Genomic DNA, 15536 nt, shown 5'->3' with positions numbered 1-15536 from the left:
AATAACAGGAATAGGAATTGTGACCACTTTTCCTGTCTTTAACCATGTCTTATTTAAAATATTTTAACCAATTATACATGTACAATATACATAAACGATCACTTGCAAAATTATTCAAGTTTTTTTGTATATAATTTTAGGAACTACAAAGTTATTAAAGAAACATATTGTTTACTCCAAATAAATCAAAATTACCAAAGCTTTTTCGCTCACATGAAGTCAAACTGTCTTATAAGTAGTCAGTCTTGCAACATGAACAGCTAGCAACATTGTTGTTGAGCAACTTTTGAAAGCAACACCTTTTCCTGGCATCATTTTTGCTGCCTTTTAATTGACGATTGTAAAGTCTGAAGAAATTTGGTGGGGCCTTCGAAGTACCTATGTATATGCTGGATTTATAAATTACCATGACATGCAAACCAATTAAATTATTGATAGCATGGATTATAAAACAATATTTAAATGCCAAAGCAGAAAAAAAACTACCTTTGGATCGACTTCTACGTCATTCCATCGTCTCCTTACTATGTGTCATTTCTCAATTTTTATCTTTTGGGGAGGAAAAACTGCTCTTTCTTTGCTCCACTGAGAGTAAAAGAGTGTGCCGGGTGGTCAATTGATTGTACCTACATGCATATATCTCTATATACAAATTTTTTGGTTGCTTGAAGCTTTCAAGAATTATTTAAATTTAGTTTCTCGTCGATTTTCAAAGCGTTCGCAAGCCAAAATAAAAGATATGCAAAGTGCGTGGCCTGTGCAATTGGTGCGAAAGAGATGCAGCTAACTATATAAGTATTTTCGAGTGCTCGATCAATGCTGTATCAAAGATATATACATATGTCTATATATACACATACCCCTTGTATGTCTGTGAATGTGTGTGAATTTCCTAAGTGAAAAATGTAAAAAAGGGGAAAAAGTTGAATTAAATTTAAAAAAAAATAGTAAACAAGAAATAATATTTCTGAATTCGTTAAAAATTTATTTTTATTACAGAAAAAAGAAATAAAATGTGCGCTGCCATTTAAAATGCAAAGAAAAAACATATATAAATTGTGTGTGTTCTATTTATAAAATATAGCAAAAGTTTCATTTAATCGCAATATATTCCAAACGAAAACTGAAAATCAACAACTAAAAATATTCGCAAAAAAAAAACCAATTCCCAGTGGTATCCCCTAGATTGGGATAGATTGCAAAGAAGTTGCTGAGAATTAATTCTATTTTTATAGTAGTTATAGTTAGTTTTTGTGAAAATTGCGACAATAAAACGAAGACAAAAGGCAAAATCTTTTAGTGTTACGCAACCCTAAACTAAAAACTGTTTTTTTTTTTGTCTTTCGTGCGGCGAGGTAAAAGAAAAAGTTCCGCACAATTTGCGGGCGCCTTCGGCATCGAACTCATCCATTTTCGAAGCATATGCAGCTGGGCCCTCCCATTCGGCGCCCCTCAACTACAGCTAGAAACTCTTCTAAATGCGGAAATATTTTGTGTAAGTTTTAAATATTTAAATACTGAATCACTATGAATATATATGTACAAACATACCTATGTGTACCTAGGTATATATATTCTAAATAAAGTCTCAATATTTTTTGCAGAATACAATAATGAAAATAGGTTAAAATGGTTGATAATTATTTTTAAACGTGCTAGGGATTTGCAACAGGGCGCATTGTGGTCTCTTCTATATACATACGTACATTTATATATACTCAATCTCTTTATTTCCTTGTGCTCTTTCGCTCTCTTTGAGAATTTTCATTTCTTTCGATTTTCAAGTTTTTGTTTTGAATGTTTTTAATGGCCAAAAAACATGCGCAAACGATATAGTCAATGGATGCGCAAATGATCTGCCCACCTGTGGTCAGTTCTCTTTCTCCAAGTATAGTCTATATATACAAAGATACAAATGTATGTACATATATGAGATTGAGTATGTATCTAGATACATTTTGTTATTGTTTATATTTACAAAACTTTCTATGGGCTGTTTATGGAAAACTGTTTACTCTTTCAAAATAGGGAAATCGTTGAAAATGCTTGCATCAAAATTATATTTCCTCGTTCAAATAGATCTAAAATCGTTTTACTTTTCTACAATAATTGATAATTAATTGATCAATTCAAGTTTACGTTCGAAATGGTTTTATTTTTGTTTATTGCTTGTGTTTAGCTGGAAAACGAAATAAATGCGGGTTTAACTTGGTTAGAAATGAAAAAAATTCGCACCGTAAAGTATTCAATAGCCTGCGAAAGGATGGATTCTTTTCATCTCATGAACATTCATACATACATACATACGTCATTTTTAAAATGTCCTTTAGCGAACGATTGCTTCGAGAATCGCATTTTGTTCAAAGGACATTTACAAATGTTTTTTTTATTTTTTTTTTTAAGGTAAACAAATATTTATTATATAGAAATTAAAAAAGGACCCTGTTTTTATTCATGAAAAATAATTTCATGATATAAAAAGGTTTAATAGTGTATAATTTTAAGTCACTCAATCAAGTTAAAAGAATTTATACATTCGAATCAGGATATGGTGCACACGAAATATAATTATTACCTATATATATACATATATGTATATAAAAATATGAACATATGTATGTGTTTATATCACTAGAAACTGATTTGTCTAGATTTCAACCTTTTTGAAGTTATTTAAAACTGGGTTCTTATGAATACATATATTAGATTTTTAATCCTTGGTAGCAAAATAGGTCTGCAGACTTAGTTAAAAAATGCAGAGATGTATTTTCGCTAAAGTATCCAGAGTTTTAATGGACATTTCATATCCTCAACTCTAAAACTAGTTGGGAATTCAAACTACATGAAGCGAAAAAGCTATGCTTGCAACTAATGAACTCCTATTTTTCTGTGTGTTGTAAAGTTAAAAAAGTTAGTTATGTATATAAAATTAGCAACAAAAAACGGTTCAACGTGGGTACGTACATGTGAACATTGAACAATTAAAATAATTATAATAAAGTATTTTTATTATTATTATCTGTATTCCATATAGTATCGTATAGTATATCGACCTAAGTATATTTCACCAGCAATGGGAACTATGGCCTTCGGCTTAGACGAAAACTACATACATACACTAGCCTGGTATTGCAACTCTAAGTGACTGGGCCATTGGACAACTCATCTACCGAGGACTGCTATAATAAAATAATAACCAGAGGGCCGGGGCTAACTTCGAGCCCCCCCAATGTATACCCTTGCAACATTTTTGGTAACTCTTTCCTTACCTATAGCCAGCAAAGTGGAAAAACGTTTAAGCTTAAGGCTAATGTTTCCGAAAGAACGGCCTACAATCTAAGCATAGGAAATAACGAAGATATTGATCAAATTCACTGTTTTCACTGTTTCACTGTATATGATATAGTTACCCGATCCTTATCAAATTTGGCACAGTCATTGACAGATATATTAAACTAACAAATGTTTAATTTGACAGCAATCGCGTCAAAAGTAACGAAGTTATTGACAAAAGTCACGGTTTTCGAAAGATCGGTCCTATGGGAGCTATATGATATAGTCATCCGATCCGGCTGAATCCGAGATATACAACGCCTGCAGTATATACAAGCCTACATGCTTGTCAAAGCCAAATTTCAACTCTGTAGCTCTTACGGTCTAGGAGGAGTTTGCGTTGATCCAGACGGACGGATCAAGAATATATATACTTTATATGGGCGGAAATGCTTCCTTCTATGCGTTGCACACTTTTGACCAAAATTAATATACCCTTTTTGCAAGGGTATAAAAATTTAAACCTTGATATAGTCAAAAGACTCTGAATAGGCCTAGTTAAAATTAGTTTACTGAAAATACCGATTGTCACTATATTTCGAAAATACTTTTAGCTATGTAGATACATACATACGTAAAAATAATCCGAAAATCAATCCTAACAAATTAATTATGGACTTGATTTTGTTCAGATCCAATATCTACCAATTTGACAAAATACAATCGAATTTGGTCAATATTATTATTTCTTTTTACCCTTTGGTAGAGGAAATAAAAAACTTAACTATACTTATTTGGCATTTAAAGTTAGTTTTCGGTGTTTATGTTTAATGTCACATATTGTTATGTATATCTAAACTGTAGAAATGAAATAATTAATACTAAATCTTGACTCAAAAGTCAAAGGATTATTGACCTTGAAGTCTGCTGATTGGGGGTTCTTGAAATAGCTATACAGAAATAATTGAAATAATCTAATTTTGGAAGATTGACCCTGAGCCGGCCTAAATGCAAGGTTTGACTTAAAGTTTATCAAAATTTTTAAGTTTCTCATCTTTATTAGCCACATACATGTATATATACTGAAAATCGAAATTCTCTTTCAAAAAAAATACCTAGAATTTTTTTTTAAAAAGTTTGTGGACGATTTCCTGTTGGCTTTCCAAAACTTTTTTAACTGCTAAAATTTGTTTATAAGTAATTTTTCAATTATTTTGGTTTAATAAATTTTGCACGAATGTTGTAGACATTATTTTACGGATTCTAAAGATCTTACTAGTTAAAAATTTTCCCTTCACCTCAAACGTTGAAAAACAACTAAAGTTATATACAATCGTAAAAAGTTTATGGTTTTGACCTTAGTTGTTTTTATATTTAATTAATTTGGACCTACGAATATACTTACGATAGACCGTGTATCGTATTCAATACCAAATCTTTATAATTTGCAAAGGAAATAAAATAAAATATATGTAGGTTCATTTATTATAAGTTAAAACATTAAAGTTGAACTGAATATGATATAATTTATTGAATACATCAATGTTTACTGCAAATATAACCTTATTAATGAAAACATTTTGTGTTTTTAGAGCAAAGTCAATATAAAAATAAGTTGACCGCAAAAGAACTTTTTTATTGTTTTACATTTTCTTAAAAAAAAAAAGCCTCGAATTAAAAGGCCGCGAAATGGGATTTTACAGAAATGAAGTCTTTAGGTGAAAGATAATATTATACTACTCATGTACATGTATACATATATGTATATATATACTCTATATGTGAGATATAAGCGGCGAATGGTCTACTTATTGACGTATGTACAACATTCTTTTGTTTACTTGGATTACTGCCAGGAATTCCACTTTTGTGTTCAAAATGCAGAAAACTAATAGGTTTAACACAAATTTACACTGTGCAATAAATTTTATATCTATTGGTAAAAAGCAAAAAATTTTAAAAATTGTTCTCATATTAGTTCAATTTCATATTCATTTTTCTTTTCTTTTTGTCTTTCACAGAAAAAGAAAAGCTGATCAATTTCATAAAAACAGATGCATCATCTGTACCCATCGCTGAAGGGCGATCAATTGTGCCCGCTCGGGTTTCATCCACAAACACGTTATCCTACGCGATGTAAGCGCTGCTTTCGTGACTATAAGGAACATGGAGCTCGGAGACCTGGCGAAGAAGTGGCCGCTTCTTCGCCAAATCTCTCCGATGCCCAAAATGCGCGGTAAAAATAGTAGTAACTTTTATTTACCTTAGTTTTAAATTATTGATTTATAAACTTTTCTATAGGCCATCTTCGCGTACATGGACATCAACGCAAAATTTGACCAGCGTCAATTTAAATAACAGTAATGATATAGGTATGATTTAATGCCTTAAATATATGTATAAGTAATTAGTGTTTTAATTTATAAATCATTGCAAAATCGAAAAGAATCAATACCTTGATTTATGTTTGGAAACTACTATATATTAGTAAAACTCTAACTAAGATCTAACAAAATTGGTTAAAATGTAAGAAAACTTTTTATGTTTTTTCCAAATTAAATAATGTTTAATGTTGATTTTGTGAAAAAAAGAATAACCTTCTAAATTGTTTATTTTTGACTTACTAAAATTTATATTCTATGCTTAAGACAATTTTTTTATATTTTAAGTTGATATAAGTATGATTATGATTACCTTAAGTGGCGAGTCATGGAATGGATTCATGATCAAATCAATGAACTTTTAAGCAATAAGAAAATGTTTTTTAAGCACCGAACCTTTTGCGTGTGCCAGTTCCTTTAAGTGCATTTGTTGACCAACACTGCTGCGTTAACTGACCAACACTTTTGCAAAGTGAGACCATATAATGTCATTGCAATGCCAATACCATTTCCAAGGCAGTTTATTGCTTCAATATTTTAATCATTTTGCAACATTCTGTTCAGTATTCCATAAAATTTTAAATAAGTCTTTTCTTGATAAGTGTTTTCTTTATTTAAATGCTCTCGTTGACCAACACTGCCGAAAAGTGGGACCATTACACACCAACTCTTTTTACAATTTTTACTTGATTTTCTCACTATTTTTTTTCATATTTGCGCTTTAAAGCTAAATCGCTTGCAAGAAGAGAAAGTCAAGTTCTTATTTATAAATTAAGTTAACATTTTTTGGTAGTACAATTTTAAATTAAAATTAGCTACAAACCATTTCAACAATTTTTCAAAATAATCAAAAATAATAATAGATTTATTTTTAAGTATATTTATTTTTCTTAAATTACGGTCTACCTGTAATTTCTATTACTAAATCATAATCATAATTTTTAGTAATGTTTATTTTTGTAATTGTTTAATCGATGTGTTTGTCTATGTATCTCTCTCACTCTCACGCTGCGCTTGCACACAAACTGCAACTGCACCATGCGTGCTGTGCTCGTCTCGCTCTCGCTCAACAACTAATCTACTACATTACGCATAACGTTATTTAAACCTAACCAACAACGTACCACAAAATGTCAACGTCCAAAAAAAATGTGTGTGATCTGATCTGTGATTTGTGATCACTTCGTGGTGTCTGACTCTGACTGGCACTTTTGCATGCCCCTCACTTGATGGTTTGTCCACTCAACTCAGTTGTTCACTTCAATGTAGAGCTAAAGAAACGTCCCCAATCCTGGGCCTCGACACCGGACATCGATGAGGTGGCCGATCAGGCAAAACGTTCCACTATCACCGGAACTCGAACAGCCGAAGATCATAATGTGGCTGTTACGGTTAAATTGCCCGTGGCACCACGGCGTCATACGACTGCCTTGGACATCAAAGAGGTACGTTCCAAGGGTAATAATATAGAAGAATCTAGTCTTTAATATAAAAATTCAAACATTTTAGGTGGAAAACACTCTTACTCATAATCGAGTTACCGCCTCCCCTAGTAAAACTTCAAGTATTCCAGATGAGCTTGTCATCCTATCGACGGACAGTCTTGCAGAGCGTGTACGCAAAATGAATCTCCTGAAAAAACAGCGTAGTTTGAATTCAAGGGAATCAAGCCGAGAGCGTTCTGTTCCACGGAAAGAAGAGTAAGTCTTGATAGAAAAGAAAAGTAGAAATTTTCAGAATTTATGTTAAATAATAATGTCACACTGTTTTATTATTTAAATTTCCATATTCGCAGAGATAGTGAGCCAGCAGCACCACCTCCAGATCGACCCGAACGTAGCAAGTCAGGAACATCACTCAATGTACCGGCGGAATTGAAACGTGCTTCTCTGCCACCTAAAAAAGTGTCCGTAGCCACTACAACAGCAGCAAGCAGTGCAATGACCAACAGCAGTTCATCATCTTCGTTGACCAACAACGAAATGAAAGTAGCAGCATCCGCCACTTCCTCCACATCATCCTCAGTTTCATCATCCTCGACAACACGCCGCAAAGAAGTGAGTGAAAGTGTGACCAGCAAGGAAATCAAAAGACAGACTCTACCCGCCATGACGCCAGCGAAATCATCTGCCCTAACTTCAAAGGTAGAGAGTCATACGGTGCAGGAACAGATGACGAAACTACAAGTCGATCTGGAAGCCATGAAATCACGGGCCGAACGTGCTGAACGTGAGAAAAGCGATATACTACTCCGGCGATTGGCCTCAATGGACACTGCTTCGAATCGTACTGCCGCCTCGGAAGCTCTCATTCTTCAGCAAAAGCTGAACGATATGAAGGAGCAACTGGATCGGGTTACCGAAGATAAACGCAAGCTGAACCTACGTCTGAAAGAGGTCGAACACAAAGGCAATGAATCGGAGCTAAGGCGTAAATTGCAGGCTGCCGAGCAAATATGCGAAGAGTTGATGGAAGAGAATCAGGCTTCCAAAAAGGAAATACTCAATCTTCAAGCTGAGATGGATGAGGTGCAGGACACATTTCGGGATGACGAGGTCAAGGCCAAGACAAATTTACAAAAGGATCTGGAGAAGGCAACCAAAAATTGTCGAATTCTTAGCTTTAAGCTGAAGAAAAGTGATCGCAAAATAGAAACGCTCGAGCAGGAGAGACAAAGTTCCTACAACGCGGAACTTGCTGCCAAGGTCAAAAAACTGGAGGAAGAATTACGATTTTCCAGTGAGCTTACCAGAAAATTGCAGGCAAGTATGAAATCATATAAACTAAGATTTCTTTTTACCAAATTTTCGATAATTTTTAGGCCGAGGCAGATGAGCTGCGTAATCCCGGCAAGAAGAAAGCTCCCATGCTGGGTGTTTTAGGCAAATCAACCTCAGCCGATGCCAAAATTACACGCGAATCCTTAACACGTGGTGGCTCTCAGGAGGATCCACAGCATTTGCAGCGTGAACTTCAAGACTCCATTGAGCGCGAGACTGATCTAAAGGACCAACTTAAGTTTGCCGAAGAAGAGGTAAACTACTTAGAAATACCATAATCACTTTTAAATGATTTCACTATGAAAATTTCTCGCGAAGATTCGTAGATATCGTCGTCGTTTGGCAAAGCCAAAACTATTTAATCGCGGCACTCAAACATCTGAATTGAATGAGGAGCCATTAGCTTTTCCTCGTTCCACACAGACTGTGAGCGTCAGCTACACGGATGCCGCCACAGGCATGGAATATCATGAATCTCGATCTAGTGAACGCGAAACCACTCCTTCTCCGTTTGTAGCTCTATTTCCATCAACAGCACCAAACACTTCCACATCTGCCAGAGGAGTCATTCGCAATTCCCAGTCCTTACTCTTTCCTAGCGCCATTTCACATATTCTTCTGACTGGGGCAGGGACAGGTAGCATATTCTATATAGCTGGGAATATAAAAAGGTGATGGCCAGATCAAAAATTTAAAAAAAAAATCCCTCTCGAAAAGTAAACGAAAGTTCATAACCAAGATTTAGGTAAAGATCAGAATAAGGTCTCAGAAGTACTCAGAAAGTTTTTATTTTATTATAATATTTAAGAAAAACTTAAAAAAATTGGCTGGAAGAAAATTAATTTAAATGACAAATGATACCAGAATTTTCGAATCAAAATTTTTTGTTTTAGAGACGAGAATCTGCAAAAAGAGGACAAGGCGGTAGAAGGGCACTTGGCTAATATCTTTAAATTCCTAATAGATGATTTGATCATATTTAAGTTTTCAATTAATTTCAAAGCATACTGGCTTATTCCAAAAAAAAAACGTATTGATCGACATAAAAGTCAAAGTTCAACGGGTACCGGAAGTAATGTTTTATGTATATCCAAAAATATAAAATAGACAAGATAAAATAGACAAGAACTTCGGCAGTTATAAAATAATTGTAGACTTTCTTTTAAAAAGATTTGACTTACAGTGTTGGAAGAAATAATAGAAACGGCATCCTTTTTGTCTTTTGAAATTATTTTTTAAGTTTTGGTAAAATTATTGGGCCTGAAAATCAGGTTTAAGAAAGTACTACCACTGTTAATTTCATATATTTTTACACATATTTTCGCAAAAATTTTTCTTTCGGTAATATTAAAGAAGAGGATTGCTGGTTATAAACCAAAAATTAAAAAAGATTTATGGGAAAAGGTCCAGGCTAATGGTATTCCATAAACCCAGCAATTTGTGCCAAATTAGTTGATTCCATAGGACGTCGTTGCCGCGAAGTATTGAAAAATAAGGGTGGAACGACTAAATATTTTTGTTTAAAACAAAAATTATTATGTGCCTTGAACAACAATATTATATTTTTATCGTTTCTATTTTAACATAAACCATTATTTTTTTAATACTTGGAACAGTGTAACCATTCAGCTTAAAAAAAAATTGTGTTCTGCCAAAGATAGACTCAAAGAAAAGTAAATTGTATGCCGTTTCTATTATTTGTTCCAACCCTATATTAGTTTTATTGATTTGGAATTAAGTCAATTGAAAACTGTTGTAAATGAGGACCCTGATTATAAATCAAATTATAAACGAGGAAAAGGAAAGGACAGATTAAATGATTCGAAACTATCACATTTTATGATATTTAAAAATATTGGACATTCTGGCCATCCCTTTTTGATATTTGCTTTTATGTTAATACATTCGTAGGCTCCATTTTGTGTATAATTATTCGCTCAAACCTAACTTAGTGTCAACCACTTCTGTATAATTCACTTTTGTAGATTTTATATTATATTTGTTCGTTATTTTTTTGTGTCCATTTCAAACTAGGCTAAATTTTTATCCTCGAATACGATGATGCAAACTAAGCTGATTAAACTATACATTTCTCTTAGCTAATGCTTCTTAGGGCAATACAAATATATCCGTATCGATGTGAAAATGAAATGTTTTGTATATTTTATACATTTCAGGCTGAACATTTGAGGAAAAAGGTGACTCGATTCGAGGATGAAAATGAGTCTTTGATGATGCAGTTGAAAAAAATGGCAACACGCTCAAGAAGTACGATCAAAATTCAATAAAATATTACTATAAATTTTCCAAGACAAACTAACTAATACATATACTATAAATGATTAAACATTAATATCATTAATATTTTCATTTACTATCAAAATTAAATAATGCAAAACTAAAACCGATTTAGATAAAGACAGTTTCAAAATAAATCGTAATTAAAACTTCACACATTCAATTTCTCAGTTTTACTAATTTAATTTTAATTTGTGCTTAATAAAGACTGAATTGATATAGTGATTTGCCATTTTTTTTTCAATTGCTGCTTATAATATTGTGACTAATTGTGGCATGTAACCCTAAAACAATAAAATGTTTTATAATGTGCTAAAATTAATATATGAATTATTTTTTTAATTTAGCTGGTCGCAAACTCAGTCCTACACCACATGCCCTTCATCGCCTGGCCCCCGAGGTCCACGCTGAACGTGATGAAGGCATCTCTGATGAAGACGATCCAGCCGAGCTGCGTATTCTCCTAGAGCTAAATGAACAAGAAGCTTCCATATTGCGCCTCAAAGTTGAAGATCTGGAGAAGGAGAATGTTGAATCGAAAAAATATGTTCGGGAATTGCAAGCCAAATTAAGCTCGAATGGCAATGCAAAGCCGTCGCTTCTAAGTTTTGGTACTTCATCCAGTGCAGCGGATAAGAAAGTAAAGTTATTGAACGACGAGTTAAGCCAATTGAAGAAAACATTACAAGAGCGAGAGAAAACTTTGGAATCCATGAAGGATCAGCTGACCAAAATAAGTACTCTGGAGGCCGAGAATAAGCGACTGCAGAGCAAAGGCGATGGCGATGCAATCAAATTGAAAGAGTCTTTAAGCCTGGTCCAAAAGGAACGTGATGAACTGACGGCACGACTCAAGCGCATGCAATTGGAGGCAGAATCCAAGCTGCCGGCTCGAACAGCCAAACGTGTAAGTGACTTGACACCCAAGAGTCATCTTAAGAAATGGGTAGAAGAGCTCGAAGATGAGATCGGTGAGCTGAGAATAATGCTTAGCTCAACTGGCACCGATCAAGTAAAGGCTCTGCAAACAGCCAAGAACTCCTTGGAGGAGGAATTGCAAAAGTATAAGCAAAAACTAACACTGGCCGAGGGAGATGTACAAAGGTTAAAGCAATTGAAACTCACCGAAATGGAACAAAAGGTCAAGAAGAGTGATGAAGAGTCCAAGAAGTTGAACACCAAACTTAAAGAACTCGAAGAAAAGCTAAAGAAACAGGATGCACAGCTTAAGCTAAATGAAACCAGCAAATCCTCTCTGGAAACACAAACAAAACGTGAGAAGGAGAAACTTTCAACCGTAGAGAAGGATCTCGAAAAGCAAATGAAGGAAAAGGAAAAACTGGAAACGAAAATCAGTCAATTAGACGCTGAATTATTAAGTGCCAAAAAGTCGGCAGAGAAATCAAAAACCTCGCTAGAGAAAGAGATTAAAGACTTAAAGACGAAGGCCAGTAAATCGGATAGTAAACAATTGCAAGAGCTCAAAAAGCAAGTGGAGGACTCTCAAACCGCATTGAGTGCGGAACAGAAGCGTTATGAGGATCTCAATACACATTGGGAGAAATTGTCAGAGGAAACCATTTTGATGCGTGCCCAATTAACCACCGAGAAGCAATCCCTGCAAGCCCAGCTCAATAGTCAAAAGCAAAAGCTCTCCGAAATGGATACCATACGCATTGAACGCACTGACATGGCCAGGAAATTGAGTGAGGCTCAAAAGAAAATCAATGAACTCGAGGTCAAGACCCTGAAAACTGGCAATAGCAGTGAATACGAAAAGACTGTCCTGAAGAATAAGCTATCAGAGAAGGAGCATGAATACGAACGTCTGCGTAGAGAGAATGAGATGAATATTGATTTAGTATTTCAATTGCGCAAGGATAATGATGATCTAAATGGAAAACTGAATGATTTTAATCGGATAGAGCAGGCTCAATCATCGCTAAATGGACACGGTGCCCGACGTGAAGCAGAGATTCTGGAGCTCAAGCAACAGTAAGTTGTATAAAACGAATCTCTCAGCTGATCTAAACCAAAAATCTCTATCAGATTACAGAGCACAGAACTACAAATGAAGTCAGAGGTCGCCACAACCCGTTTACGTTACGAGCAGCAGGTGAAAAATCTTAGTGGTGAGCTCAATTCAATGCAGGTAAGTGTCTTAATAAGATTTGCCTTTCAAAATAGATTCAACTCCAATTACTATATCTATTCAAAGCGCCAATGTGAACGCTTTAAGAAAGATCGCGATGCCTTTAAGCAAATGTTGGAGGTGGCACAAAAGAAAATTGGCGATCTAAAAGCCAATAATACGGGTCGACAGAGTCGTGGGTCTATGCATAGCAGCGATGATGATGACAAGAGCAAGATTGCTTATCTGGAGCAACAAATTGGACACTTGGAAGATCAATTGGTGGAGTCTCGACTAGAGTCGAGTAAAGTTAAGACCGAACTTGTGTCCGAGCGGAGTGCAAATGAAATTAAAATATCCGAAATGCAATCGAAACTCAATGAGTTTGAAGAGGAGCGAGTCATTGGCTCGGGCAGTACCAAATTGCCGGGCATGAAAACCAAACTGGAGTTATCCTGGCAAAAGGAGCGTGAGGATCAACAGCGTCTGCTACAAGAGACATCCACATTGGCCCGCGACTTGAGGCAAACTCTGTTTGAGGTCGAACGTGAGCGGGATAAGGAGCGTTTAGAATCGAAGCGAAAATTGGATCAAATCAAACGTGCCACCGAAGAGGAAATGGAGGAGGGACGCAAGAAGATAGCCGAATTGCAATGTGATCTATTGGAATTGAGGGATGTTCATGCCAAGCTGCGAACCTCCAATGAGAAACTACGCCGAGAGGTAAGTGATGGAGAGACAAAAATCATTGGCAATTAATTCATTATTGATCATTCAATGTAATTCCAGCGTGAACGCTATGAAAAAGAGCTAATCAAGCGGCGTCTAGAGCACGACGGTGGCGAACGAAAAGTGGGAGCACTTCTACAAACGGTCGACGAACTGGTTAAAATTGCACCAGACCTTAAAATGGTTGGTGGGGCATCTTCAAGATCAAATAATACGCCTGCCTATGATAATACCTTAAGACCCGAGCAGGCAAATGTGCGACGTAGTCGCAGTCCATCGCCTACACTAAATAGCTCTCAGATCACCAGCGTATTGGCCCGTTTGGCAGAGGCCTCCGAAGAACTGCGCAAGTTCCAGCGCCTGAACGAGGATGAACAGGAGCGTAGTCGGATGAGACGAGGTAATCTAAGACGTGCTGCCTCACAGGAGAATGATCATCATGGAAGCACCAGCTCTGTGGCCAGTGCGGCTGGTTCACAACGTGGCGGAGGACGTTTATCACGGAATTCCTCCAACAATGGCAGTCTAATACGCAAGAGTTTATCTCTCGATCACTCCATACAAAGGGATCAGGTGAGTTGCCAATAATAAAAGGTAATCTTCACTTGATTAACTTGTCTTCTTTTAGAACATTTGGCGACAAGATGATGGTAGTGTATCCTCAATGCAATCTATTGACTCCGAACTGGGTGGATTGGTGCGTGATTCCAGTTTGGACTCACGTTTAGACTCCCGCCTGTCGGGCGGCTCCACACAAAGTGACATACCAAGAGGACCACGTAAGAAAAAGAAGGGTATTATGGGCAAGCTACGCAGCCTGACAAAAAGTAGTCGCAATTCCGAGAGTGAAATATCTGTGAGTCAAATATCAGAAAATTTTGTTTCTTGTTCAAATGACTTTAATAAACCACATTAATTAATCTTCCATAGATTCAAGGATCCGATTCTGACATCAGTGTTGCTAGCGACATGAGATCCAGTAAAAAGGATATTCGTGGACGTTTCTCTGGCATTTTTAAGCGTTCGGGTTCCAATTCCCGCAGTGAGAGCATAGAACGCGCTAGTTCTGAGCAAAGACCTGTAGCAGTCACTGTAGTTGGCCATCCAGATGGTCCCCAACCACGAGAGCCGCCACCTGCCAATTCCTTAACACCCAAACCAATACGTTCGGTAAATTGGAAATATTTTGAAATCTGTAATCACACAATTAATATCATTTATCTCTATTACACAGATGCCAAGACCCCCAAGTGGCACCACACCCGTCACACCAACCACAAGACGACGCCAAGCCAAGTAGTCCATCGACAGTTTTTGAATAGGTTCTCATTTGTAATCATAGCTTAGATTCGTTTGTCGTTATCCCTCTCATACAAGTTCCAGTTCATTATTTTTTTTCAATTTATATAGTGCGTAGATTTGAATATTGTTTTTGCTTTTTTTCTCATCATAATTTCTTAAAATAAAATAAATGCATCTTTTTATGAAATCCGTAAAATTGAATTTGGTTTTTTAGTAACTTCATTGAGTAAACTAACATGTTTATAGGCCAATCCAGCGCTGATTAAGCATAAACTCGTAATAGTACCTAATTCAATGAAACCTTCCATCGACGTGGGTTTCTCAACTTTAGCCAGGAAAAAGGTCATCGAACTCAAGAGGAACAATACAACTAATTCCAGCATTACTCTCAATTAATTTTAAAAATTTTGAAATTTGTTCCAAAAGGCAATGTGATGTAACATTGATTACTACGGACTACATTTTAACGTATACCTGGATGAAGGGGTCGCTAAGGATAATTATTTAACGGATAATTCAACTAGTTTTATACAAATCCTGTGCCAAGCCGTCATAATTTTTGATTTAGTTCTTATTTTACTGATTAAAGTAAGAGTTTGATATTGGAAAAATCAAACCGATATTTTCACCGATATTTTTATT

General features: G+C 35.6%; 1 protein-coding gene across 4 annotated transcripts; it reads left to right on the top strand.

Annotated features, from left to right (window-relative positions):
- Positions 1–1193: 1193 nt before the first annotated feature.
- Positions 1194–15090, top strand: LOC6644405 (myosin-4). Of its 4 annotated transcripts, none has more exons than XM_023176571.2 (15): positions 1194–1495; positions 5295–5509; positions 5575–5645; positions 6924–7099; positions 7164–7354; positions 7450–8416; positions 8476–8688; positions 8753–9071; positions 11080–12727; positions 12782–12884; positions 12951–13586; positions 13653–14165; positions 14221–14448; positions 14523–14762; positions 14827–15090. In XM_023176571.2, exons 2-15 carry the CDS (start codon positions 5328–5330, stop codon positions 14890–14892), a joined length of 5553 nt encoding a protein of 1850 aa, XP_023032339.1. In that variant the 5' UTR covers positions 1194–1495; positions 5295–5327; the 3' UTR covers positions 14893–15090. The 4 variants fall into 4 exon arrangements, with proteins under 4 accessions (XP_023032339.1, XP_023032338.1, XP_002067019.2 ...); XM_023176570.2 differs by having other exon boundaries at positions 6906–7099; XM_002066983.4 differs by lacking the exon at positions 8753–9071 and adding an exon at positions 10612–10702 and having other exon boundaries at positions 1195–1495.
- Positions 15091–15536: the final 446 nt, after the last annotated feature.

Source organism: Drosophila willistoni (assembly GCF_018902025.1).
Source record: "Drosophila willistoni isolate 14030-0811.24 chromosome 2R unlocalized genomic scaffold, UCI_dwil_1.1 Seg167, whole genome shotgun sequence".
NCBI lineage: Eukaryota > Metazoa > Arthropoda > Insecta > Diptera > Drosophilidae > Drosophila > Drosophila willistoni.
Note: the sequence above shows the minus strand (reverse complement) of the source record. Positions and strands in the feature narration are given on the sequence as shown.

Excerpts from the sequence above, each read along its gene's own strand:
- LOC6644405 (XM_023176570.2), top strand. The coding sequence starts at position 5,328 with ATGCATCATCTGTACCCATCGCTGAAGGGCGATCAATTGTGCCCGCTC. Across the intron at positions 5,646-6,905 it reads AAATAACAGTAATGATATAG|TTGTTCACTTCAATGTAGAG; the intron begins GTATGATTTAAT and ends CACTCAACTCAG. Across the intron at positions 14,166-14,220 it reads ACTCCATACAAAGGGATCAG|AACATTTGGCGACAAGATGA; the intron begins GTGAGTTGCCAA and ends GTCTTCTTTTAG.